Raw genomic sequence first — 26,574 nt, 5'->3', positions numbered from 1 at the left:
GGGCCATCCCCAGCCCCATTAAATAAGAGGAAAAGGTTGGTCAAAGCACACTGGACAGTGCCTCTGATAACCGGACTGAGACCAAAGAAGGCCCTAACAATAGGAGATAGGACCTTTAGGTTCCTTATAGACACTGCGGCCAATCACACAGTCATCAGAAAAGACAAGTTTCCCCCCCCACCCCAGCGCCTCTACTTGGTGTGGGCAGGCAATCTACATCATGGGAGACAGGCTGCCCTGGGCTGATTCCGAAGGCAATTGCTGGGAGGTGCGCTCCCTAGTGGTCTCTGGCCTGACTGCTAACCTCCTTGGTCAGGATATCCTCAGGGAGACTGACGCCTATATCACTACTGACCATAAGGCCTTTTATCAAGGCTTGCTTGATACTTGGTGCAGGAGAATTGTCTGTATTCTGTCAATCATGTGTTTTAATAAAATGCTGATTGGTTCTGCAGGAAGAATAGGTGGGTCAACCAGACAGGAAGTAGAGATGGGGCAATGAGAACAGGAGAAGGCTAGGAAGGAGGAAGCTCCCTCTGCCATTCCTGCCCAGATCACCAAAGAGGCAACATGTGAGCTGTCACACTGAGAAAGGTACTGAGCTGTGTGGCTAACATAGATAATGATAATGGATTAATATAAGTTACAAGGACTAATAAGAAACCTGACCTAATGGGCCAATCAGTTTATAATCTTATGGAGTCCTGTGTGTAATTTTCTTTGGGGCTTGTGGGCTGTTGGGTACCGGGTGGGACAGAAACCCCAACAAGCTGGCCCTCATGCTACAGATACTGAGGAATATGAGCAACAATTTGAAGTGGGAGGGGCTGTCCATCCCAATTATCAGGATGATCCATATTTTGATAAACTCAGACAAGATTTTTCCCTATTTCACCCCCAGTTCTAAGGGCCACTACTTGCTCTCCAGTGCCAAAGATCCAATGGGTGTCTGGCAATCCCGTATGAGTTGAGCAGTGGCCTCTACCTTCTTTTAAGTCACAACAACTTGAGGCCTTGTTTAAACAACAACTGTTATTGGGGCATGTCTGGCCATCTGTGAGTCCTTGGAATTCCCCTGTTTTTGTCATAAGAAAAGCCAATGGCTCCTAGAAACTCTTACATGACTTAAGAAAAATCAATGGAAGAATGATCCCATTTGGGACCCTCCCAGAGGGAACTCCCCTGGATACCTGTCATTCCCAATACTTATGACCTGACAATTGTTGATATTAAAGATTGCTTCTTCTCCATCCCATTACATCCAGATGACATGGAGAAGTTTGCATTCTCACTGCTCTCAGCTGACTTCCAAGGCCCAGATCAGAGGTTGGAGTGGACTGTGTTGATAGGGGAGTTCAGTCAATCACATTCTGTCCGTGGGGCGTGTTGCCCTAAGGCAAAAATTTACCTATAAACCTGGCGCTTCCCCTAGCTCTCTCTCGCCTGGCTCCCGCATCCAGACAGATCGTTGGGATTCTGGTGTAAGCCTTCCTTCTGTTTATTAAAGCTGTATATTTTGTATTAAGCTAGTCTGGCGGATCATTAATTACCGATCGCACCGTGCCCCATCACTGTGTTATCTCAGGGGTGGCTAACAGCCCACCCCTATGTCAGTATTATATGTTACATATCTTTTCCTCCTTAATAGAATGTCTCAATATATATATGACATTATTTTAGGAAGCCCCATTTCATCAGGCCTTTGTGACCTCACAGCTAATTGCCTTACATTCTAAAGAATAATAACTTCAAGGTGGCTCCAGATAAAATTCAGTCTATCCTTCCCTTTAAAATTTTGGACTCCATTTTGTCCCTCAATTCAGTTTCTCCAGCCAAACCCCAATTACACATTCAGGATTCCTATACCCTACCTCATTTCCAAAAGGTACTAGGAGAAATAAATTGAATGAGACCATAGATATCTGTTTCAATGGAAGAGTTAGCTCCATTGTTTAAACTCCTAAAGGGCATCAATCTTTCCTCTCAAGTTACTTTATCCTCTCGCCATTGACAGATCTTATGCCAGGTCCAACAGCCCATTGACACAGAGGTTTGATCCTGACCTGCCTGTCTCCCTATATATCTTTCCTGGGGAAACTTTGTGTGCCAATCAATTAGCACAGGAGGGGGAGCCCATTCATTGGGTTCACTTCTTGGTGGGTGAAGTTCCCATGGTCTACTCCATGACCAATCAGATAGCCAATTGCACCATTAAAGGCAAGGATAATTCTGTCAGGACATTTGGCACAGAACCTCATTCCCTTATTGTTCCATTTAAAATCACTGATTTCACCTGGCATCAGAGAAATAATACCAGGATTGCTATAGCCCTTGATGGAGCCATAGGAAAAACTGATTGGTATTATGGCCCTCGCAAAAGGATGAACTCCTTTTCTGGACTGGAGTGGAAGCCCCTAAGCTTTTTCTGTCTCAACCCAACCTTGATTTTCTGACAGTGTTTACCAATGGGTGTAGTAAGAGGGGGAGAGTCACGTCCACCGGCTTGCTTAACCCCCGAAATAATCACACAAAAATTGAATTAATTAAATTACTGCCTGGCCTATTAGTTCTAGCCTCTTATTGGCTAACTCTCACATCATGATTAACCCATTTCTATTAAATCTATATATCACCACATGACAGTGCTTACCAGCAAGATTCTAACCTATGTCTGTCTCAGGCCAGAGATTCATGGCGTCTGCCTGTCTCTGCTTTCTTTCTCCCAGAATTCTGTTCTGTCTTCCCCACCTATCTAAGTTCTGCCCTATCAAAAGGCCAAGGGAGTTTCTTTATTCAACTAATGAAAGCAACACAAATACAGAAGGGCCTCCTATACCAGATGGGCAGGATCTAGGGACCTCCCTAGTCTTATGCCCACCTCTCCTGTGGGGGAGAAAAGCCAATACCTATAAAGTCCATCTCCCATGAGGTGGAGGGATCTGCACAGTTTAAACAATTATTTGCCATCATTATGGCATTGAATTCCATACCAGAACCATTTAATCTATTTTCTGATAGCCTTTACATTGTTAATCTTTTGCCCAGACTGGTTGAGGCCCATATTAAATTATACTTCAACCCTATATCTCCTCTTACGATTCAAGCTTGCCTTTTACTTAAAGAATCAATCTCATCTTCCTACATCATCTTAGAGGCCACCAAAACTTACCTGGACTTCTATTCAGGGGAAATCAGCTGTCTGTCCACCTGGCTTCCATGCCTCAATGCAATACTGTTATGGAAGCTACACACTTCCACCTTTTGACCACGTTAACTAGAGTAGCCTAAAGCAGAGGTTCCTACAGGTACCAGTTAAAGACTTCAATAGGATAGTTTAGACTTCTCAGTTCTGCAAGCCTTTCCTCCAGATTTCTCCCCTTCAAAATGTGGGGAGCAATTCCCAAGGGCTTCACCCCAATTATCTCTGGCAGATTGATGTCATGCATTATACTCCATTTGGAAAGCTTAAATATGTCTTTCTTTCCATGAATACCTTCTCCCATGCCTGTTGGGCGTTAGTATATGCTAGAGAAAAACCCAAACATGCTATTAGCCATATGTTTCAATGTTTTGCCACCCTTAGCTTACTTAGCCAAATTAAAACAGATAATGACCCATGCTTTATTGATAAGACCTTTATAGACTTTTTACAAACCTAGAAAATGTCTCATTCCACTGCATTCCATATAATCCAAGGGGCCAGGCCATCGTAGAAACGTACAACCAAACACTTAAGTCTCAATTACAAAAACAAAAGGGGGAGTCTCTACCCTGCATGATCATTTGAGATAAGGCACTATTGACCCTAAATGTTCTAAATATTTCTAGAGAAGATAAATATCTGTCTCCTTTTCAAAAACATTGGTCTTCATCAGTTACCTGCAGTTCTATCTGGGTTAATTGGAGAAACCCCCTTGACTGGTGCCTGGAGAGGACTAGACCCACTCCTTACTGTAGGAAGAGGGTTTGGATGTGTCTTCCCTCAAAATGAAAAGATGCCCATCTGTGTGCTGGCTAGAGATATTAAATATTTACCCCCAACAAGGAGATGATGATAATGATGTTTCCAGGGAGTGTGCCAACCTTGAGTGTATTTCTGCTTCTCCCCCAGAAACAATCAGAGATGTGGATGCTGCCACTCATCCTGATGCTGATGACAACTGCCCAGACTGGTGATGGAGGATTTGGAGACCCACAGATGCCATCGACATACTCAATAAGCATATGGGAAAGCCCTGTGATTGTCAAGGAGGAACATATAAGACCCAACCTGTAAGCGGGCAAGTCATCCGTGGCTCTAAGATAGCCACCAACCTAATTGTTACCTCTGGATCCATGGTCTCCTCATCCAACAAATGGGTATGTATAAAAAAACCAAAGATCATACCCCAGGTAGACGACAAGCCAGGACCTTGCTCTTGCACTGTCTTTTATCAGACTATCCATTCGGCATGTTACTCCACTGTAGAGCAATTTACATGTAGTTCCACAGGACAAATCTATTGGACTGCCAGAAGAAATGGTTTGATGTCCATAGGAGAAAATGAAGCTATAATGGGAGATGAGATCCAGGACCCCAATTTTCTACCTGCATGGGAGCCCCATGAGCCACAGTATGCTGGGAGCTCACCACTGACTGACAATGGGAGCTCATCATTGGCTACTCTGATGATGGGGGTGTCCAGGACAAGGTTAGAGAACAGGAAGTCCAACATAAGAGAGAGCAGCTTATCTTGGCCCAATACCCAGAGCTAAATTACCATCCCATTGCCCTTCCTGAGAGCCCGGTGATCTTGATCTTGATCTGAACACAGAATCTCTTCTCCACATGGCTTTTTCTATGCTTAACCAGACAACCCCTCGCTTTCAGAGAACTGTTGGCTCTGCCTCCAATCAGGACCCCCTTGGCCACTGGCTTTAGCTTTAGATACTACCTTTACTACACTTAAAAATCGCTTGCCATGTTTCCCATTTCACCTATGCCCCCTCTAATGATGTGGGATTTCCCTCTATGCCTTGGCCCTGTTGATAGGGCAGAACTCAGGTAGGCAGGGAAAGTTGGACAGAATGCTGGGAGAAAGAAGGGTGGAGTTAAAAGATGCCATGAATTCACCACTGGAGATAGATGTGTTGAAACTTTGCCAGTAAGCCACTACCACATGGTGATACACAGATTAATAGAAATCGATTAAATTAAGATGTAAGAGTTAGCCAATAAGATGCTAGAGCTAATGGGTCAAACAGTGATTTAATTAATACAATTTCTGTGTGATTATTTTTGGTGTAAGCTACCTTTGCAGTCAGGAAGAACAAGTGGCCCCCTCCCTCCAACACTTTAATTCTTGTATCTGGGCTCCTCCCTTCTCTAACAGTTTTGGCACAGATGTGAGCTACGTTTATCCCTCTTTCTATGATCTAAACATAACAGCATCCAATACTTAGTAATGCCCTCCTTCTGGAATAATCTTCATTTGTGGGAGGAATGGCCTATGATTTCCTGCCTGACAATTGTACAGGCCTTTGTGCCCCTGCCATGTTAATCCCTGATGTAGATATCATCCCTGGGGATAAGGCCGTCTCTGTGCCCTCCTTTGACTACATAGGAGGAAAATCTAAAAGAGCTATTCAAATGATATCCCTCCTTGTTGGGCTGGGGATGACTGCTGGTATGGCTACAGGGGCTACAGGGATAGGCCTGTCCTCACACCTTTTTAATAAGCTATTTCTTCAGTTAATTGATGATGGGAAGGCCATCTCCAGTACCATCCTTGACTTGTAACACCAGTTAGACTCACTAGCAGAAGTGGTCCTCGAAAACAGAAGAGGACCAGACCTACTAACTGCAGAAAGGGAGGCATCTGCTTGTTCTTTCAGGACAAGTGCTGCTTTGATGCCAGTAAGTCGGGAATCATCTGAGATAAGATCAAAAAACTCCAGGAAGACCTGGAAAGGAGACCTTCAAGACCCTGTGGATGGTCCTTCACACATGCCTACCTTACCTCCTTCCCCTACTCAGACCTTTTCTTCTCCTTATTCTCCTCCTTACTGCTGGACCTTGTGTGTTCAATAAAATCACACAATTTATTCACCAAAGATTGGAGATAATTTAATTACATCAGGTTGAGGTACACTATGAGAAGCTGACCACTCAGGAGTCTGGCCCCTCATATGACTGGTTATTCTTCTATGAGTGCCCCTCCCTGCCCTCCACTTGACCAGTGATGAGAGTAAGATCTCAGACAGACTGGAATGACCTAAGACAGGTCTTGGAATAGATTCTTTATAGATAAGATACATGGTACTCAATAATAGTAAAATCTCCATGTGGGAGACAACTTAAGACTGGGGCCATGTCTTCTATCATGTTGGGCCTCATGAGGTTCAGTCATGAGGCCCAGTGTAACTTCTTGAGCCTAACTTGAGTTTGATGACCTGTCTTTGGCCATAACTTCTGCAAAGGAGTGACTCAGCACAGCCCAACCACCACAAACATGGTAAAGTATTATTGGCCCTATTCCCCTCTCCTCCTCACCCCATCCCAAGACTCCCACCTCCCTCACAACCCCCTATATAAGTTCCTGCCTGATACAGTAAAACAAGATCCTGTTTCGACAGACTCCTGACTCAGTGTGTTTCTCTCTGGTGGCCGGGGGATGTCTGGGTTGTCAACAGACACTCATCATCCTGCTCAGCCCCAGGGAGAGACCAGCAGGACCAGCTCTGCCACTGCCCTATCTGCCAGAGGTCTCTGCAGGTTGAAGTTTCAAAAAGCTAATTCCAAGTCCAGAATTCCTCTCTTCCTGCTGCCTGTGGATCCAAATATAGAACTCTCAGCCCCTTGTCCAGCACCATGTCTGCCTGAATCCTGCCATGCTTCCTACCAAGCTAATAAAAGACCAAACCTCTAAAACTGTAAACCAGTCCCAATTAAATGGTCATGATATCTCTTCACAGCAATAGCACATTGACTAAAATACCAAAGCACTTGATTAGATTCATTGGCAAGTACATCACAGGTTTTTTTTTTCTATCTTATGAATCAGGCTGGGAGTTTTCCATCATTTACTCAACATTTGAGCATCCACTCTACATTAGATCCACAGTAGGTACAGTAATGGATCTGATTCAAGGGTCTTTTATCATTAAATTCACATGCTTTTGATAAGATATCTACAATATGATACCAAAAGACTGTTTCTAATAGACTGCAGTGTTATAAATTAATTAAAGGATTGAATTTGTAAAATCATTGCTAGTGAGTAATCTTTTTGCAAGGGATAACTCACTAACCACTTTGAATAATTCTTTCTTACTAAATTTACAACTTGTTCATAAGCATTTTTCAAAAATGAGTTATAAATTATCAACTGTCGTCTTTGTATCCCTTTACCAATATTTATTACTGTGATAGAACTGAAACCACTTCACTTCAGTCTCAGTGAACATAAATTCAGTAACAGCAGCAGTCTTGAGAAAACCACACACACACAAACACACACACACACGAGGTTTAGATAAACGTGGACGTGGGGCAACGATTCCTTCATTTCCTCTCAGTTGGAGTCTTCTTTGGTGTTACTTGAAACTGACCTCCAAGAATTTTCTACCCTTGCTGTGAAAAGTCCCACGGGAAAATACCAGCCCTGTTCTAGAATCTGAAGGTAGAAATACCCTAGCTACAGTTTTTGCTCTGTTAAACTGCTGGCTAGCTTTACTTCCCCAGTAACTGCCAACCCAGGAATGACTTTCTGTGTTCTTTACCTTTAAAAGCTCCCTGTAAAATGCATTCAAGTATGCTCCTTGAAACCATGCTTCTCTGCAAGCAGTTGTTGGCTAGCTTAATACTAATTCTAAATTTGGACTTTGGTCAAGCTTGGTGGTCTCCAAGTCTTTATTTTGCAACATTTTTTGTGTGTGTGTGTTTATTCATGTATGAATATGTGTGTATGTATGTATATATAGTCCAAAAGTTTGAACTCTGAACCTCACACACACTAGGTACTTAACACATACTAGTACTTAACTCTCCTGAAGGAACTACATCAGCATATTCTGGGCATCCTTTCTAAAACCGCACTTGTCTACACAAACAGAAGAGGGCAGTCTTGAACCAAGAAAAACAAAGTAACAGAACGTGTCCCCTTTATAACATGTCAATCACTTCTAGCCTGAATATATTCCACAGTTTAGCACACACAGGCAACTGTATCTTTAAAATCTATTTTAAAAAATCAAAACTAAAATAAATTCTAAATCTAGACATTAAAAACCCTGAGAATATGAACCTGGGGAAATCTGACAGAGAATAATGAAGTCTGAATCAAGTCCTGAAAATTAATAGGTGGGAAGCAGCAAAATCAGCATTTCTGGACTCGGGAACACCGCCCAGCAAGTTGACCACAGGAGGAAAGCCTGAAGTCCAGAATTTCTGAATAACATCTGACAAGAAATAAGGATGTTTAGGATGCCCCCAAACATGATTTGGAATATATGTGAATAACAAAAATAGCAATAAAAAGAAAGCTATGAAACTGCGGTTGTCTTAAACTAAAAAATTAAGTTATAGAAATAACTTCCCAGAAATGAGATGAAATAAGTTGCCTACAGGGTGCAGTACCATAAGGGGGATAGAGGAGAAGTAGAAAAATAGAGAACAAAAACAAAATATGGAGTTAAAAGGTCAGATAGAACAAAAATAAAGAAAACAAAGAAGCGTTTAAAATGTGAAATTGTAGTCTCTAAAAAACAAAAATAAAATCTTTGGGCAGAAATTTTATTTAAGCCTGTGATCCAAGAAAATATTTCAAAAATAAAATAAATCTTGAATCTATACATAGAAATTGCCTAGAAATATGTACTGGGAAAACTGACAGCACACGATGAAAACTAAGGTAAATCCAGTAAGTTTGTCCTTTAACATTTCCAGAGAAAGAAAAAAAGAGAAGGATTGGGGGAGGGAGGTTTAAAAGAGTCATCCATTATAAAGTACAGAAAAGTGACTTTAGAATTCTTGAAAGCAAATGGATATCGATGGAATGCATGAATATTATACAGTGTGTGTGTGTGTGTGTGTGTGTGTGTGTGTGTGTGTGTGTACACGCGCGCGCGTGTGAGCGTGCACACACGTTGGGGTTACAGATAATCAGGCCCTCTTTATGAGGTGCTGGGGGTCAAGTCCAGCACTCTTGCCTACTATGCAAGCCCAACCACATCCCCAGCACCTCAGAGGAACAGCAGAGTTTAAAAAACTCTACACCAATCATTCTACACCCCAACAAGTATTCTTTAAAGAAGCCGGTAAGAGGAGTCCTGAACTGTCAGCAATTTAGAGGACGTACTTTTGGACAAGAACTTATCAGATTAATTTGAAAAATCAGATTGCAGAAACTTCAGCAAGAGTGGCACCGGGAGTAACATGTGCTACAGTTGCACGGCTAGCCTGTGACAACGGAGCTTATCTATGTCTTCAGCGTGCACACACAGTACGTGGGCCTTCTCCAGGAGCAATTCCTCACCGAGCATTTTCTCTACAATCATCTGTGCTCCATGCCTTCATCCTCTCGGTTCTGTCTCCCTGGAGAAACCTAAGCACCGCCTGTCTCCTCTGCATAGTTTGCCGCCAGATCCTTGTCACTGTAACGCAGCTTATCTTTCACCCGACCAACACAGCTCAGTCACTGCTTCAGCCAGTCCCGTATGGACGTACTGGCCACTGTGTGTCTGTGTGGATACTCCGTGTGCATCCTTCTTTGTTTTTCAGTATTCTTTTTCTAATAGTTTTGGAAATGATCTCAGTTCTTCAGAGATTATCCACAGTTCAATACAAATCCTGTACTTCATTTTCTATTAATTTCTAGAATTAAATTATTCTCCCATTGCCTCTCAAAATATAGCAGTAACCCCAAAGGTTTTCCCTCCGCCCCTCTGCTCTCTCTCCTTCCCTTAGCATCACTAGTGCTGCCGCACACCACCTCTCACGTCCAGATCACATAACTGTAACTGTTAATGCCTTGCAATTCTTTCCTTGTAATTGCTAATTCTACTTTAATTTGAAGCCATAGTTTCTCCTTTTGCTATTGTTACTCTTATGTCTTCTTTTTCATAACTTCTGCATTTTTAGGGTAAAACTTCTAAATTCTTTTGAAGGTTGGGGTTAGCAAATAGTTAACTCAGAGGCCTTCTTTGGTGCCTTCGACCTTAAATAGCAGTCTATATGACAAACATATTAGTTGGTTTTGTTTTTTATTTTGTTTGATGTGTTTGGTTGTTTTGCCTGCACGTTTATCGCATATCATTTACATGTAGTTCCTGCAGAGGCCAGAAGAGGGCACTGGAGTCTCTGGGCCAGGAGACAATCCTGAGCTTTCCTGGGGTTCTAGGAGCAGACCTGTCTTCGGGAAGAGCTCTTTCATGCAGTCTGCCTTCTCTTCAACCCCAACATAAACCCATAATACTATTCTGTGTCTACAAGACCAAAAGACCAAAGGAAATCCTGGTTTTCATTCTCTTTTATGAATTATTTCTCTTAACTATAAGTGCTTTTAGAATGCTTTTTCTTTTTCTTTGATCTGTGTAATTTTGCCGCAGTATGGAAGTTTAGGTTCCTGACGGGACAGTTCTAGGCAAATGTTCCTACCATGGAGCTCAGCCCCCGGTTCTGCAGATATATTTCTTATGCTTGCCCTCAGTTCCTTCTTCCCTTATTCTTGAAATGCTCGGTGATGGATGGTTATATTTCTTAAACCACCGTGCACATGACTCTTAGCATTGTTTCTGAGACAGGATTTCACTGTGTAGCTCAGACTAGCCTCAAACTTACAGTGATCCTCCTGTCTCAGCCTTCTAAATGCTGGGATTGCAGACGTGAGTCACAATGCCTGATTACCATTTCTGATTTCTTTCCATTTTTATTTATTTACTTTCTGCATTGTGTTTTATAGATGGCCATGGAGCTCTTACCTGACTGACTCTTTAGCCCAGTCTGTTACCCTGTTCAGGTTGTTCTCTTCGGTAACACTAATGAAATTCATAGGAAGAACGAACCCTTGGTTAGTGAGTGTTAGGACTGCCGTTTTTATATTTTTAAGTCTTTTGTTTGATCTACAAACTGTGTTGAAGTTGTTTTCCCTGTCTGAGTATTTCCCTCTAGTATTGGGTTGGTCTAGGGGATAGACTGATCTTCGCATATGTGATCCCTCATCAAACTGAAAGAGTACCCTTCAGGGCTTGGCCTCAGCCCGCCTTGGAGATTTAAAAATGGGAGTCATTGTGTGTGTTTCCATGTAAGTGTATTGGTGACTCATAAGCTTTCTTGAAACATCTTGTCTCCCTTGAGATTACCAAGTACCACGGAGGCACCACAGCTCCAGCTGGCGCGCTGACCCGGCCTTGGCAGATGGGCCTGTGCCATTCGCTGTCTGACACTGCAGTCCTGAATCCGGCAACCACAACGGAACTCTGCACATTCCTGAATGTTCCATCCCGGAACTTCAAGAACACTGGCACTGCAAACCCAGACCCTATTCCTATACCCAAAACTTTCAAGTGAGTTCTGAGCTCTCCTAGGTCAAGTGAGTAAAGTAAAGAGATGCAAGTGAATGATTCCTTGTATCCTCGATTTTTTGCTTAGCAGAATGCATAGAGCAGTGGCTGTCAACTAAGAGACAGAATCAAATCTAGATTCAGGCACTTTCTTCCTGCTTGACCTTGCTGAAATTATTGAATCTCATACCCCAGTTTGCCACTTGCTCTCTGTGAATAATAAGATTGATGTGGATCTCAGAATGAGGGAAAGGCACGAATAGCCGATAGTTTTATGGAATGGAGACCACCAATACTGCAACACAATCAATGCAAGAAGTATTAGGCTTATCCTAATTCAGACAGTTTGTGACTGCACTATCATTCTGAAACTTGAAGTTCACCCCAAACATGGATCCAACATCTAAAACCCATAGACAAATGGGAAGAGTTATAGGTGCTTACAACTATTAGGGATGCAAAAATTCTCAATAAGGAGTTTCTTTTCTTCTTACGATTGTAAATTGAGAATATATTTTTACTGAAAAAAAATTCTTGGCTGGATTTTTGAGTCTTTTACTGCATTAGAGTCCACTCAAGCAACACGTGTTTCATTTTAATTTTCCTGATCTTTGCAGCACAGTGTCAGGTGTTAGGGTTAAACAAACCCACATTTACATACACAGAAATATAAGAAAAGAATTTTCTATTGATTTGTACCCAAAAAAAGTCAACTTGGATTTGAAAATTTTTAAATGTGTATTTCCCTTTCAAAACTACAGACTAGGTTTAATTATTCTCCAAAATACAACACAAAATAACGTTTTAACCTGTGAATGTAGTTGGACAGAAATTGAGGGGAGGCAGTAGGTTGGGTATGATCAAATTTTATTTTAGTATGAAATTCTCAAAGACTAAGGAAAAATATGTTTATGTTTTTATCTTTTATATATAAAATATTTTAGTCACTATTTACATCATTATATCTTTCTCAGACTCTTGTTTGTAAAGTTTCTTGGCATTGCCATTTTTCAAGAATATCATAATTCATGGGTTTGCTTCCTTGTGTCTGTCTTTACATCTCTGTCTCTACATCTCTGTCTCTTTCTGTCTTTCGTGTGTGTGTGTGTGTGTGTGTGTGTGTGTGTGTGTATGTGTGTGTGTGTGAAAGGACAACTTCAAGTGTTGGTCCTCTTCTTCTTGCTTGTTCTGAAACTGGGTCTTTTGCTGTTCTCCAATATGTTGCAGAAAATTAGTTGAAGATGTACTTCATTTGTTCATGGTGTGGTGCATTTGTTTAATAATGCAAAAATGTGTTGCATTCTTTTATGTTACATTTGTTTAACTCTGACATCAGTGTTACTTTGTCTGCCTAAAGCACCTAATTTGTCTAATCAAAAGCTGAATGGTCAATGTTAAGTCAGAATAGGCAGGCAGAGAGAATAAATAGGAGGAGAAATTTGAGAAGAAAGATTAAAAGATCAAGAAAAGGCAAGAAGAGGGCATCAGGGGCCAACCACCCAGCTATACAACCACCAACAGAGTAATAAAGAAAGAAAGGTATATAGAAAAGAGAAAGATAAAATCCCACAGGCAAAAGATAGATAGAATAATTTATGTTAAGAAACACCAGCTAGAAACAAGTCAAGCTAAGGCTAAGCATTCATAAGTAAGAATAAGCCTCTGTGTGATTTATTTGGAACCTGGATGGTACCCCCCCAAAAGAGTAAAGCAAACAACAACAACAACAACAACCACTACACACACCACACTAGCTACCCTAAGACCCTGGGATTCTTTTCCATTTCCTATTGTGAAGTATAAGCAGTAGACTCTAGATAGACTACTGCTGTGTGTCCAGTTGTCTGTGTATGAAGATCCTCACCCTTCCACGACAAGTGCTTTACCCACAGTGCCATTTCCCCAACCTCCATTCTTTTTTATAGGTGTCGCCTCCAGAACCCTCATTTATATCTTCAACTCCAACGTTTCCCATAAATTATAAGAGTAACATTCTTATTTGACTTATTTCACTAACTATGTTTTCGGGCTGGTTATTTTTCTTTCCTTTATTTGTAGGAAATTTTGGAAGTGCATTAGCTGGGAACCGACTTGGGCCTCCTGTATAGCACTCCCACTGAGCCACGAATGCTGCCTCTTGCCACCTCTAACATCTACTTAGTCTTACATTACACTTTTATCTCTCTAGCAACTTTATATCTCAGCACATTTTATCTTTGAGTTCTGCTTTATTTGGAACTGTCTCTCAACTGCAGATCTAAGAAATCCACCAAAACAATGTACATCTCCCTCTCAGCTTCCCAGGTTGAAGCAGTCTTGAACTAATGATAGACTGGCTTTTAAAGTACTACACATGTGAAAAAATAAATAGTAATTATATGAAGTGACAAGTTCTGGTTTGCCCAGATCATGAAGAAAATTTGAGGAGGTGTTTGATGGGGGAAAGATGCAGTAGTCCAAACAGGAATCAGAAAGAGGGGGTTGGTCAAAGTAAGATCATGGGGAGTCTGAAGCACATGAGAGAGAGATAGGGCTATTAAGACCTCTGTAAGATCATGACAAGTCTGAAGTACATGCAAGGCCTGTTAAAGTCTCTGAACCGAGAGTTTTCTCACAAACACGGTAATGGTGAGAGAGGAAGCAAACGTCTATGAAGGACATCTCCCATCTGTTGCCCCCATCAATACTGCTGGGCTGAGGGAACTGCGCCCTGGGAAACAAACCGATCGTCATGATTATCATGACCTACTGGGCTTCCTAGCAGTCACACAACTCACTGATCTGAATGTTCTTTCTGCCTCTGGGGAGTGAATCTTATTGAATCCTTCCTAGACCTGGAGAGATGCCCCAACAGTTCAGAGCACTTGTTCTTCCAGGGGGCCTGGGTTTGGTTCCTGTCATTCACACGTTAGGTAACAACCATCTGTAACTCCAGTTCCAAATGATCCAGTACCCTCTTCTGATCTCCATGGGCATTGTACACAAGTGGTACACAGGCATAAATTGCGGAAAAAGCACCCATATACATAACATTTAAAAATCAATCCTTTAAAAGAGTGAGCTCTTTCATTTCAAGCATTTAAAATTGTTTTGTTTCATAAATAAGCATACAAGATGAGAAGTATGTATAAAAATGTAAGGATTGTTCCTCACAGCAATGAGAAGTCACGAGGAAGGGAGGACGAGGTCAACATCAGATCAAGCCAAAGTGATCAGCTTCCTGAAAAACCTGCTGCAGCCACCCTCCCCGTGTCATGACAGCTCGAGGAGGAAAGTCACAGTGCAGGGTAGGGAAGCTGGACCACAACCAAAAAGAGTCCTTATTAAAGTAGAGCCTGACATATTCCCCATTTGGAAGTGCCAGTGGCCATTCCAGAACACCCAGGTAAAGTTGAGGCCATAAACTCTAAAAACGTGGGCCCAGAACATACATTCATCCATCTTTTAGCAGCTTGGAACTTGACATGGAACCAACAGTTTTCCTGAAAAGTCTTTTATATACATGGTATCCATCCAGTCAAGGACTGTTCTCACTGAATGCCCAGCAATAGGCCTCTGGAAGGTTAAATAGCAGAAAGAGCAAACAGAGGAGAGGTTCTCCCAGCCATTTATAATGGTGGCCAGTCTTGTCCGAGCCTCAGCACTCTGGTCTTCAGGATCAGCTAGTAGTAAATGGGTATTCTCTGAGGGAGAACAAAGAGATAGAGGGAAGCTCATGGTAATGATGCCTCAGAGGCATGATTATAAAAGAATCCCTTATAGAAAACTGAAACCAAACCTTTAGAACAGACTTGCCACTTTCCTGGATTAGGGTCAAACACATAAAAAAAAAATCACTCTCCTGGTCAAATGAGTATTGGCTAGGACATGCACACATCCTTGATCCATCACTTAAATAAGTCTCTAGCTTGCATTGTATCTTCTCTGGACTGAAAAGATATCACAAGACATTTCTGTGCAGTACAGCACACATAAAAAGGGGTCAAGAGTCTTGCCTAGGAGGTACCCATGATTATAACTGCCCTAGAAGCAGAACCAAGTTTTCCAAATGCATTGAATCACATTCTGAGTTTTCAATCTCTCAGAATGATTTAATGGCAAACTTAGAATATTTCTTCATAAGGAAGGAGGTAACTTAAATAAAAGCAATAACAGTCTGTGTTGTGTTGACCTCCAAATCATAGAAGGTGAATTTATATGCTTAAAAGTTTAGGGTAGTAAAGATTAGAGAGACAACAAGGCTACTTCATTCACAGACAGGGGAGAGTTGACTTCTGGCGGCAGAGGTTATCACCAGAACTCAGGGGAGGCTTGAGGGTCTGGGCATGCAACTGCACCAGAAGGCAATCAGCTTCTGGCAGTCAGCAAAAACACAAGTGCCCAAGTTTAAAAGGGGGAATAGTGTGTATTGCCAGAGGGCATTCAAGGAGAGTAGACCCTGCCACAGAAAAGAATTGTGTGGGTTGGATTGTGACGAATGAAGAAGAGAAAGGGGTGATTGGCGTTAAACTCCACCCAGGATGGAAGGGCCTTCTCGGCAGCGACAGCCCCACTGGCTGCCGCTGCCTCTGTGCCCATCTCATCCACTTCCACAAAGCTCTTGTGGATAATTCTGGACAAATACAGATTGGGACTCTTGGAGATTCCACTCAGGTCAGCCTTGGATTCATCAAAGATGTCCTTAATGCCCATGTCTTGTAGAACAGAGTTGAGATCGTAGCTGTCTTCCATGATGAACTGGGGGAAAGAAATGGCTACTGATTTTTCCGGCATATTTTCTGAGCTGCTCCAGGACATGATTTTTTCATGGTTTATTTTGTTTTCAAGCTATAATAAAAAAAATGATAGTTAAGGTCAGATTACAAGCCAGCAAAAGTATCTCAGTTACTTCAAAGTTCCCAAGTTAATTTGTTTAATAGTCAGTTACATAGACTCCAAAGACTTTCTCTAAACTTCAAAATAGGTTCACTTCAATCTTTCCTCTCTAAACTTTGTCTAACTTCCCCCCTTGAAATTTCAGGCCAATCGACAGCCCAGTATGTTTTGGTATTCGACAGATTCATGCTCAAAGACCAGAAAAATTCAGTGGGTAAGCCCAGGCCAGCCTGGCCACTGTGAAGTAAAATTTCCTTTTCCATAAAGCAGAGATAACACGATAAGGCTCTTCTGAGTACCAAAGTAATGTGTGTAATGCGCTTAGCATACAGTAAAATAATGCTGGTGTGTCTTGTATTGTGAACAATGGCAGTTACTATAACTGCCCTGTTGATATATTTCTATTTCTATTTATCTGTCTCCCTATCTTCTCTTTACCCCTCTTCCAAAAACAGAGATATCTGGACTTCCACAGCATTAATTGATTCCTTTCTGTTAGTATCAGTATTTCTACTTCTACCAAATGGCACGTTTCCAAAACACTTGTAGCTAAAATGTCAGATATGGCAAAGACCAAAGGTCAAGCTACTTTAAGAAGAGGAACTGTTCCATCTGTGGAAATTCTCAAACTACTTGGCATCCAGATTCTTGTTCTGACATTCCTGGCATTTACTCATTGCGTTGAAACAAATAAAAAATGGATATCTATTCTCATTCAGATTCCACATGTCTCCAATGTCTCTACTAGCTGAGATAGCATCCTCCCTGGATGACGGGTGCCAATACTACTCCTCTGTGATCTGGAATCTGTGCAGGCATGGCGAGGGAGCTGTACCTCTTGCAGACTCTTCACATTGTCTTCTGAGCAAGATGGAAGCAGGACCAACATGCTGAGCTTCCCCATGGTGTACTTCATCTCCAGAATCTGTGCCTGCAGCTCCTCAATGAAGCCAATTCTGAACTTCCCCTTCTGATTCATCATCTTTACCGTCTTCTTCTCATTCTGCATGACATGGAGGTAATCACAAAAGGTCATGAAGAACTCCACCCATAACCTCAACATCCCTGAGAATGAGGGAGCTTCAAGAATGGAAGAATCTACCCCAGAAGTCCAGAGTCAAACCAGTGACCCAACCTCCGACAACCCTCTGCCTACCAATCAATGAAGCAGCCCTGGCTTTGCCAACTCTTTGTCCTCCCATACCCTTCATCAGTTCCTTAGCTCACAAGACTACTTATGTCTCCACAAATGTCTCCCAAGCCCTAATTCAGCCCAAGCAAGTCCAGAAAGAACAAAGTCACCAATGTACGTCCTGTTAATATTCAGGAACGACCTGACTGATCTGCTCTATTTCCTGGACTGCCTACAACACCCAGACCACTCCCCCGCAAAAGCTCATTGTTTACAATCTCTGACTAGGGGATATAGGATAGATAAAAATTGGGGGAGATGGTCAGGGTTGGGGACAGAAAATTTAGAGTAAGTTGAATTGTCTCATGTGTTATCTATCTGAGATAAGAAGCAGATTCAAATGAATAGACCTATCTCTTTTCTTAAGTGTATACATTTGTTTTGTTTTATTTTTTATGGCAAGGTCTTAATATGTAGCTCTAAATTTGTAGTATTCCTTGTGTAGATAAAGCTAGACTTGAACTTGTGGGGATCCTACTGCCTCTGATTCATAAATGTTGGGTCTTTAGACATGTGTCCAGCTTTTAATTAACAGATTATATGCATTTAATATGCATGTAAAGCCCTGAAATGTATGTGTATTGTAGAATAGCTATATTTAAAATGTGCAGAGAACTTTGGGTACTGTCTTTTGTAAACACAAAATGGTTTATTATAGTTGTAAGCCACAACTAACAGGCATCAGGTTTGAGTCTGGACACTACTGATCACCATTAGAGAAAATTAGGAGTGGGCTACATAGAGACCACAACCTAATACAGTAAGTACCTCACTTAGAGAGAAAGGTGCATCAACTGTGTTTTCACAATCAAATTCTTTCTCCCACTTGGCCTTGAAGTAAACCGCATTCACTAGGACCAGCACAGTTGAGTCATCAATAGCCTCCTTGCTGAACAGCTCCTTGATTTTACCTAGAAAAAAGGTGCCAGAGAATAACCTGGGCATGTGTCACATGAAAGATACTCATGGAGACGTAGGACAGTGTCTCACTCAAGAACTTACCCAAGAAACCTAGAGGTTATGGGTGCTTGAAGCAGAGTGAAGTTGTTGGGGGAGAAGGCTCACTCCCCTAGAGGAATATCCAATTCAGAGCATGGGAACAAGAGCATCTTCTCTGATTTTCTTGGTCACTTTTGGTTACAAATTGTCACCAGACATTTATGATTTGTTTCATATTATATATCTAATCACCTAAATTTTATAATTTCTTGGATAGAATAGCTACAGTATAAACTTCCTTTCTCTAGCATTTATTAAAGTTCAACATATGCTCTCACATATAAACAGATAGATAGATGATAGGCAGGTAGTCAGCTAGATAGATAGACATATAAATAGATGAGAGAGAGAGAGAGAGAGAGAGAGAGAGAGAGAGAGAGAGAGAGAGAGAGACTAGGCCATAGTATAAAGCTTACTCTGTAGAAGTTTCTACACTCTCTTTCAGCTTAAATGAAGAATTCATTAACACATAAATTCATTTGTAGAGCTACCTTCTAAGCCCCACATAATGATTAAGCCTTCTAGAAATACTGATAGCTTTCCATTCTTAATGGAATAATTTTATGTAAGTAATAAAAGGAGATGCCCAAGAAGCAAAAACAAACAAGGTGAGTTATCTTTGATCCTGGGACCTTCCATCCCTCAGACTAGCTCTCATCAGGCACCCTCCATTCTAAGATAATATTAAGGAAAATGGGAAGCATCCCTAAAATTGGCAAGAAGTGGTCCTTGTTGTCATCAAGCACTAGTCCATTTCAAGACACATCCTTTTCTACCTTACATCACCAGCCACTTTAGCGCAGGCTGAGGTCTTAATGAGGGACGTTAATTTACATGGAGAAAGGCTGTATATAGATTCTATAATACATTATGTCAATATCAACTATACTTAAAATATATTAGGAAAGCTAACTTTCCAAAGACAAAATATATTAGGTTTCAGTTAGGATTTCTTTACCAAACAACTACTGTCTTGATAACTAAACGGAACCTTGAAAGAGCAGGAATTCTGTGGCACACAGAAAAGGAAGAGTAAATATTTGTGGGATTTAAACGTTTCCCCTACAAAAACACTATTAGTACGCTGACCTTAACTCCATGTTAAAAGCACAGCAAACAATGAGTATAAGCATCCAAATGAAAGGAAAACTAGAAAGTATTGCACCAAGTACCAAAGACAACTAATAACCGAACCATGGCGGTTCCCTGCTGACAGTCACTCAAGTGTGCAAGTCAATGTCTCACTTTAGATTCCACCTTTCCTTCATGCTCGCCAAAGTTCACTGAGCAAGAATGCCTCCAACAGCACTCACAATCATCAGCTGCCCCCTTCTAACACTCAGGCCTGACGTAAAGAACCAATGTCTGTCTGTAAAGTATGCTTGAGCAGGTAAAAAGGGGTTCTTCACTACCTTGAGATTCAGGCTGAAACCCTGCCTTCATTCTTAATGAAGGCCACATGTGACATCCCCGTGACTGGAGGCGAGAACTGGTCGGAGTCTACCATAGTAATTGTGGGGACAGTCGAGAGGCTGATGGGACAGGTGCAAATGAATAAAGAAAAAAAATGGATAAACCACTTGGAACAGTTTAGGCTTTTCCCTTATTGGCTGAGTTACAATCAACTGAAAAATAAAGAGACCCAACTACTGTTTAACTGATTTCTTATTAGAGTGAAAATCTGCACACATACATGACAGTTTTATTTGATCATAAAGAAGAATGGAATTATGTTATTTTCAGCAAAGTGGATGGAAGTGTGTGTCATCAAGGTAGGCAAAATGAGCCAGGCTCAGAAAGACAAATAGCCCAGGTCTCCTCTCCTGCTGGGTTTGAGTATGAAAGGTGGGCACGTGAGGGCAGAAGGGGCTCTAAAGAGACAGGGCATGAAAGGGTGATGGGTAAGGAATATAAAACGCTGCCTACTTTCTCTCCTACAGAGAATCTGAAGTCCTATAGATGACAGGGTGTGGAAGCAGGAGGACTGGCTGTTCCAGGAGAGGCGAGGGGCTGGCAAGGTAGGGGGGAAAGTACTAGCAAATTGCAACCATATATACACATGCATACACACATACAAATGCTGTTATGGAAATGTAAGTCACTTATCTGACTTAAACTCCCTAGTTTCCCTTCATTCTTAACATATCATGTAAAATGATGCTAAAAGTATATATGCATAGGTAGATTCTTATTAAGTCAGCATATTTCTATATCAATTCTAAGTATATGTAATGCATTATGAGTGTTACTATAGTGTTCAACATAATTTCTCAACCAAAAATTTTTAAAGTTTTATATAATCTTGTTACATGATAGATATTGTAAGTAAAAGTAGAGTCCTTGATAATCTGAATATGATGAATGAACTACAATTTTAAATGGATATTTTGTAGAAAAGATGAGCTTCGATGCTATGTACAAAGTTTCACTCAGTGCTGCAGACATTGGTGTGTCTCCAGAAGAGAGAACGACTCACTGACCATTCACAGGAAAGCCCATGATGAAAGCCCTGGGAGCTGAAACATGCCTGAAAAGTCATGGGCTTGCAAGGTGGCTCAGAGGGGGAAGCCACTTGCTGATAAGACCGACAATCTGAGTTAAATCATAGGATCCACATGGGAAGAGAGAACTGGCTCCTGCAAGTTGTCCTCTGACATGTGCGTGTAGAGCTCATGCCCACATGAACACACACATACATGCACAATAAATAAATAAGAGTAATTTCAAAAGTCTTTAGAAATCAGATATCCCAATTTGTTCACTCTCAGACTTAATATTTCTATTTTCCCTTCTGTTTCTTTCTTTTAATATTTACTTTCTCAAACTTTTCATTTCCTGTAGACAATACAAATGTGTACACGCCTGGGTTTCCATTGAATTTCATACTTAGTTTGCTACTTAAAAATACTTTGATCTCTAAATTTCTTCTCATTCAATTCTTATAATAGATCCTGTCCTCAAAACTGTTCTCATTTTTAGTAAAAATTTCATTTGTTTCTACATAATTTTATGAAACATTAATAATTTAAACTTACCTATTTTGATTCACTAATGTTTTGATTGACACTTTGATGATAAAAACACTAAACTCATACTACCATGATTTAGATGAAGTAGAGTTAGACAGAATCATCATCCTAAGGATTTAGTTTATTGAGAATAAAATGTTACTAGTTAAAAAAAAAAAATCAAAGATCCTAGAAGGAACAAAAAGCAGAAACAAATGATAGACATGTAAGTAGCTACCACCCTGGCTGTGCCCAGTCTCGTCCGATGCTGTCCAGCAACGAGCTGTGAACACACACCACATATGAAAACACCAGCCGCAGGAGAGGAGCAACCTGCCGAGTGGGCCCACTGCTTTTCTTTCAGAGGGAAAGGAATGTCCGCCTCACTGTTAGCCCTTCCTTACCTTGGCATTGACTTTCAACCCAGAAGTTGATCTCTTGTCTTGACTTCTCAGTATCCTCCCGGAAATCTACACTTTCAACCGTCGTGTGGTAGAATTTAGTTACACCATCGAAGTACTCCTGTCCAATTCAAACATATGGGGAAGAGCATGACCAAATCATGTGGAGGTGCTGGCAATTAGGATGATATGGGGATAAAGAAGACCCCAAAAGAGAAACCCCTGGTCACCTAACATCAAGGAGTGGCCACCTTAATGTTCACAGGCTTTCTTTTTGTGAGATGGCAAAGTTTCAAGAAAAGCATAATAGTTAGTTGTAGATATAGTTAATTCCACTTACAAACAAACTTTAAAATGGTTTATATGGGTATTTTATTTGTTTGCATTTAAATATAATTTTAAATAAATAATATATTACCAAAAACATTGATTTGTACACTCTCTAATAAATGAATTGCGTGTGTGGATTTAATTCTCAAAAATTCTAGGGTTTTATAAGCTGATGTAAGATACCAGCCAGCTAAACTAATTTATTGTGACGTAAAGGAGGACCTTAGCACCCTTGACTAATCCAATTCACCCCAGCTGTGCCACATCTGCCTCTATTCACATACATCACACTTATTGGCAATGTGACTCACTTTCTTGACACTGGATCCTAGTTGAAGCCTAATCTGCTCCATGTGAAAACTGCTTACCCACAGAAAAAAAGACCTGTGGCTTTGAGGACCCAATGGGGTCACCTTTCTTGGCACCATGCACCTTCTGCAAAGCGCAGTCCCCGTGGGAACTATCTAACTGAGACACAATAAAGGTTCTTAGACCAGCCTTCGGGACAGCCAACAGGTAGAAAAGCCACGAAATGTGACCACCGTGCACCTTGATTGGGGAAGACAGTCAACTGAGCGTCTTTGAAAGTCATGTATGTGCCAATGGGCTGTGAATCACGTGACCCTCCTGTCCATGCTGTACCAGTTATAAGAGGACTCCTAAACCCAAAATGAAAACTGGGTGGAAGGAGACAGAAGTCTGGGACCTCAGGAAGCAACCTCTAGTCCATAGCCCCATGGACTATGAGCCATTCACCTACTCACTTACTTACGGAGCATGCTCTGTGGACACCTCCATCCCTGTAACTCACCGGGCAGATTGGGAATCCCTGCTCTCCATAGAGTCTGTTAGCCATACTCAGAGTGTAATACATTTTGGCTCTGTCTAATCTGGAGAGAAGTTTCCCAAAGTAGCAGGCAAGCAGTTCATTCTCATCTGTGGATTCATCCTAACAAAAGAAGAAACACATGCTTTCCTAAAAACCGGGACGTTAAGCACCACTAAAGAAATCTTCACAGGAGCAAAGCATAGCTGGCCAGGCAGACCTCATTGTCCTGTGTTACCAGGTTTGGGGAAGCAGAGAGGACTGGGAGACAACTGAGGACAAAGAACAGGTATTCTTCCAGCTGACTGTGAAGCCGCCCCACGCTGCAGAGTAAGCAGGAGAGCACAGGCGCAGTCAGCAGATAGTCAAGAGCACAGTATGCAGAGACTCGCCTGCCGCTCCTGAGACGCTGGTGCTTGCTTCTGCCCTTCCAGAGAGCTGTCAGACAAAGCTTCTCTTCTGCTTTTTGAGCAGGGATCATTGGGTTCCTGGCTTCCATTCGTGGAAAGTTCACTGAAGTGCAACACCTGTGAGGTAATGATATAGGGCCTTTCAGATAGTGTAAAGAATAGGGGGTCAACAAAATAATGGACAGTAGTTCCCATAAGTGGGTGTGGCTGGTAATGCCCTCCTGCTCTGACTACAGGGGAGAAGAGCCCAGGGGATAGAGCGCTTGTCTAGAACACAGAGCTCCACACTCCTTTAACCCCAGTGGAAGCAGGAAGATTAGGAGTTCCAGATTATTCTCAGCTTCATAGAAAGTTTGATGTCAGTACAGGTTATATGACACCTTTTCCAAAACACAAGCAAAGAAAGGAAAGAGAAAAAGTAGAATTAATATAGTCAAATCAAGGAACAGAAGGAATTCATGAGCTATGTGCCATTACTATCACAGTCTGAATTGGGTGCAAATGTACAATACACATGAGGTCTTAGGGATAGGATAAAAAATAACGTATAATATCTCATTAAAATACCTATTGATTATATATTGATTATGTGTTGTGGAAATGTTGAATTATCTAATTTTGTTAATAAACTTAGCCTTGTCTTTTGAAAACTTGTATGTGACTACTAAAAGTATTTTAAGTTTTCATGTGGATTTAGTTGTATTTGTATTGGACAGCACTGACCCAGAGTTTCACATCCATAAGGAGAGTGAGTATAGCATGGGGCAAGCTACTCAGCACATCGGAGGAAGTGGGGAAGGACAGGCACACCCTGCACTGCTCAGATCCACATTATGGGAGCTGCATGGAGAAAGAACACCAGGTGGTCTTGGAAGATACAAGCCCCATTCTACCGCTAAGTGTTGCTTATGAAACAGGAAATAATGGTAAAGCAAGTGCAAGTAAATGTAAGAGCATAGTGACCCCCAAACAAGTGTGCCTTAATTTGTAGATCCAGCTCCTCCATGTGCCGATACCCAGCCTTTGTGCGGTGTGTTAGAGCTGAGTGAAGGGGTCGGAAGCACTTCTGTCGTGTGCACTCACTTACTCTACAGGTATCTGTGGGGGCTACTCTGGGCTGGTGCTGCTGTAGGACAAAATCTCTGGGAGATCATGCAGTATTGCAGAAGGGATGAAAACATATGCACAGCAATTGGTTACTGTGTGTACTGTGATGAGAAGTACTGTGGGTAAGTGTGCCAGGCTCATTTACGGGAGTGGGAGCTTGGGTGGAGAATTAGATTGGAAGACTGGAGTAAGACTCTCAAAGGTAGTAAACAATGATGAAGGAGAAAGGAAACCAAAGTGTTGAGTGTGATAGGTTGAACAAAAGTGGCCCCATAGGCTCATACATTTGAATACCTGGTCTCTCATTAGTGGGACTGTTTTGAAAGCATGAGAACGTGCAACCTCTTTTGAGGAGGTGCATCACCGGTTGTGGGCTTTGAGGTTTGAAGACATGCACCGTTCCTAGCGTGTTCTCTCTGCCTCCTAGTCCTGTTCTGGACATGCACTCCCAGCTGTTCCTGCCCCCGTGCCTTGCTGGCCATCGTGGACTCTAACCCTCTGAAACTGTAGGCCCAACCAAATGGTTTCTTTTACACATTGCTGTGGTCACAATGTTTTGTCACAACAATAGAAAAGAAGGGCAAAGGAACACAAAGACCCAAACATAAGACTCATTTTCATTTCACAAGGGAAGCAAGTATTAGAAACATACTGCTAATGGTAGCAGTGTAGGATGCCTTCACAGAAGCAAACCAAAAGAGATGATAGAGTTCAGAGCTCAGGGAGTTCAGAATGTCTGGATTGGGAGGTTTATCAAAAGAAAAGCCAATGGAATTTTCCGACAAATGAAATTAGAAAGTCCAGAAGGATCTTAACCTATTGGATAAATATCTAGGTTCTAATACACATCCAGTTAATAGAGGAAAAAGAGAAACATACTCATATTAAAAGCTACCAATTGGTAGTAATAACTGTAGAGAGAAAGAGTGACAAGCATGAAGGCAGAGATGAAGAGATCAGGATGAACGGGAAAACTATCAGGCAGGGAGGATAGAGAAGTCCCATGTGAAAGACAAATAGAAATGAAACCTTAGAGACTTTCAAGCCCAAATGCTGGGAGCAGAGAGCAACTCCAGCTCACATGAGAGTCAGCTTCCTATTCAGCACCCTTCTGGATACATACCTCATCAATCTGACGTGCACTGTCACCTCTAGCTCCCAGGCGCACCATGCCAAAGGCAGCTGAGAGACTCAGAGGACAGACAAAGATGTTTTTATGAATATCATCTTTGCTTATCTTTTGGAAAAAATCGAAGCAAAATTTGCTATTTGCTGCAATAAGAGAGTCCATTGCAAAACTGGTTACCGTCTAAAAGAAAATGAAAAAAGTAAATAGGTAAACAACCAATTCTTATTTCTAATGCCTAAGACATAACAATGCATAATTATTCAATGTGTTTGTGAAGAACTATAAAATTGACTTGGAGGGTAGCTCAGTGGTAGAACACTTGCATAAGTAAGATGAAGAAAGGGAAGGGAAGAGGAAGGAAAGATAAAAGAGAAGAGGTGGAAAGAGAGAGAGGGGATCGGGAAGGATAAGAAAAGGAAAGGCTGGATAGATATGGGATCAGGGAAGTATATACCTCAACTAAGGGAGTCATTTTATGGTTTACAAGAGACTTGAGTATAAAGGGGATCCCAGGTCCAAGGAGAGATCCCCAGATTGTTCTCTGGACAGAGGAGAGGGTGCCTGAACCGGCTTTGGCCCACAACCATACTGATGAACATTTTGCATATCACCATAGAACCCTCATCTGGCGATGGAGGGAGATGGAGGCGGAGACCCACGTCGAAACACTGGACCTAACTCCCTAGGTCCAAACGAGAGGCAGAAGGAAGGAGAATGTGAACAAAGAGGGCAAGAGCAGAGGAAACCTTCATCCGA

At 41.6% G+C, this 26,574-nt stretch overlaps 1 protein-coding gene and 1 long non-coding RNA gene across 3 annotated transcripts in view; one reads left to right on the top strand and one right to left on the bottom strand.

The window, feature by feature from the left end:
• The first annotated feature begins 558 nt into the window (after window positions 1-558).
• On the top strand, window positions 559-16,085 carry LOC146895021 (uncharacterized). Its single transcript, XR_015001479.2, has 3 exons — window positions 559-594; window positions 4,112-4,359; window positions 11,336-16,085. It is a non-coding gene; the product is annotated as an uncharacterized LOC146895021 (long non-coding RNA).
• The window catches only part of Serpinb12 (serpin family B member 12), a 23,726-nt gene continuing 12,854 nt past the window's right edge, over window positions 15,703-26,574 (bottom strand). For both annotated transcript variants that reach the window (XM_048443723.3, XM_085688408.2), the window contains 7 exons: window positions 25,813-25,998; window positions 23,565-23,699; window positions 23,158-23,295; window positions 22,020-22,137; window positions 18,377-18,519; window positions 17,252-17,419; window positions 15,703-16,368 (listed from right to left, as the gene is read on the bottom strand). In XM_048443723.3, coding sequence (XP_048299680.1) covers window positions 15,964-16,368; window positions 17,252-17,419; window positions 18,377-18,519; window positions 22,020-22,137; window positions 23,158-23,295; window positions 23,565-23,699; window positions 25,813-25,980 — 1,275 coding nt within the window. In that variant the 5' untranslated portion in view covers window positions 25,981-25,998 and the 3' untranslated portion in view covers window positions 15,703-15,963. The remainder of the gene's footprint in view (window positions 16,369-17,251; window positions 17,420-18,376; window positions 18,520-22,019; window positions 22,138-23,157; window positions 23,296-23,564; window positions 23,700-25,812; window positions 25,999-26,574) is intronic.

This window comes from Myodes glareolus, chromosome 5 (genome assembly GCF_982192425.1).
Source record: "Myodes glareolus chromosome 5, mMyoGla1.1, whole genome shotgun sequence".
NCBI classification, from domain to species: Eukaryota; Metazoa; Chordata; class Mammalia; order Rodentia; family Cricetidae; genus Myodes; species Myodes glareolus.
This window is presented reverse-complemented; position numbering and strand designations above follow the sequence as displayed.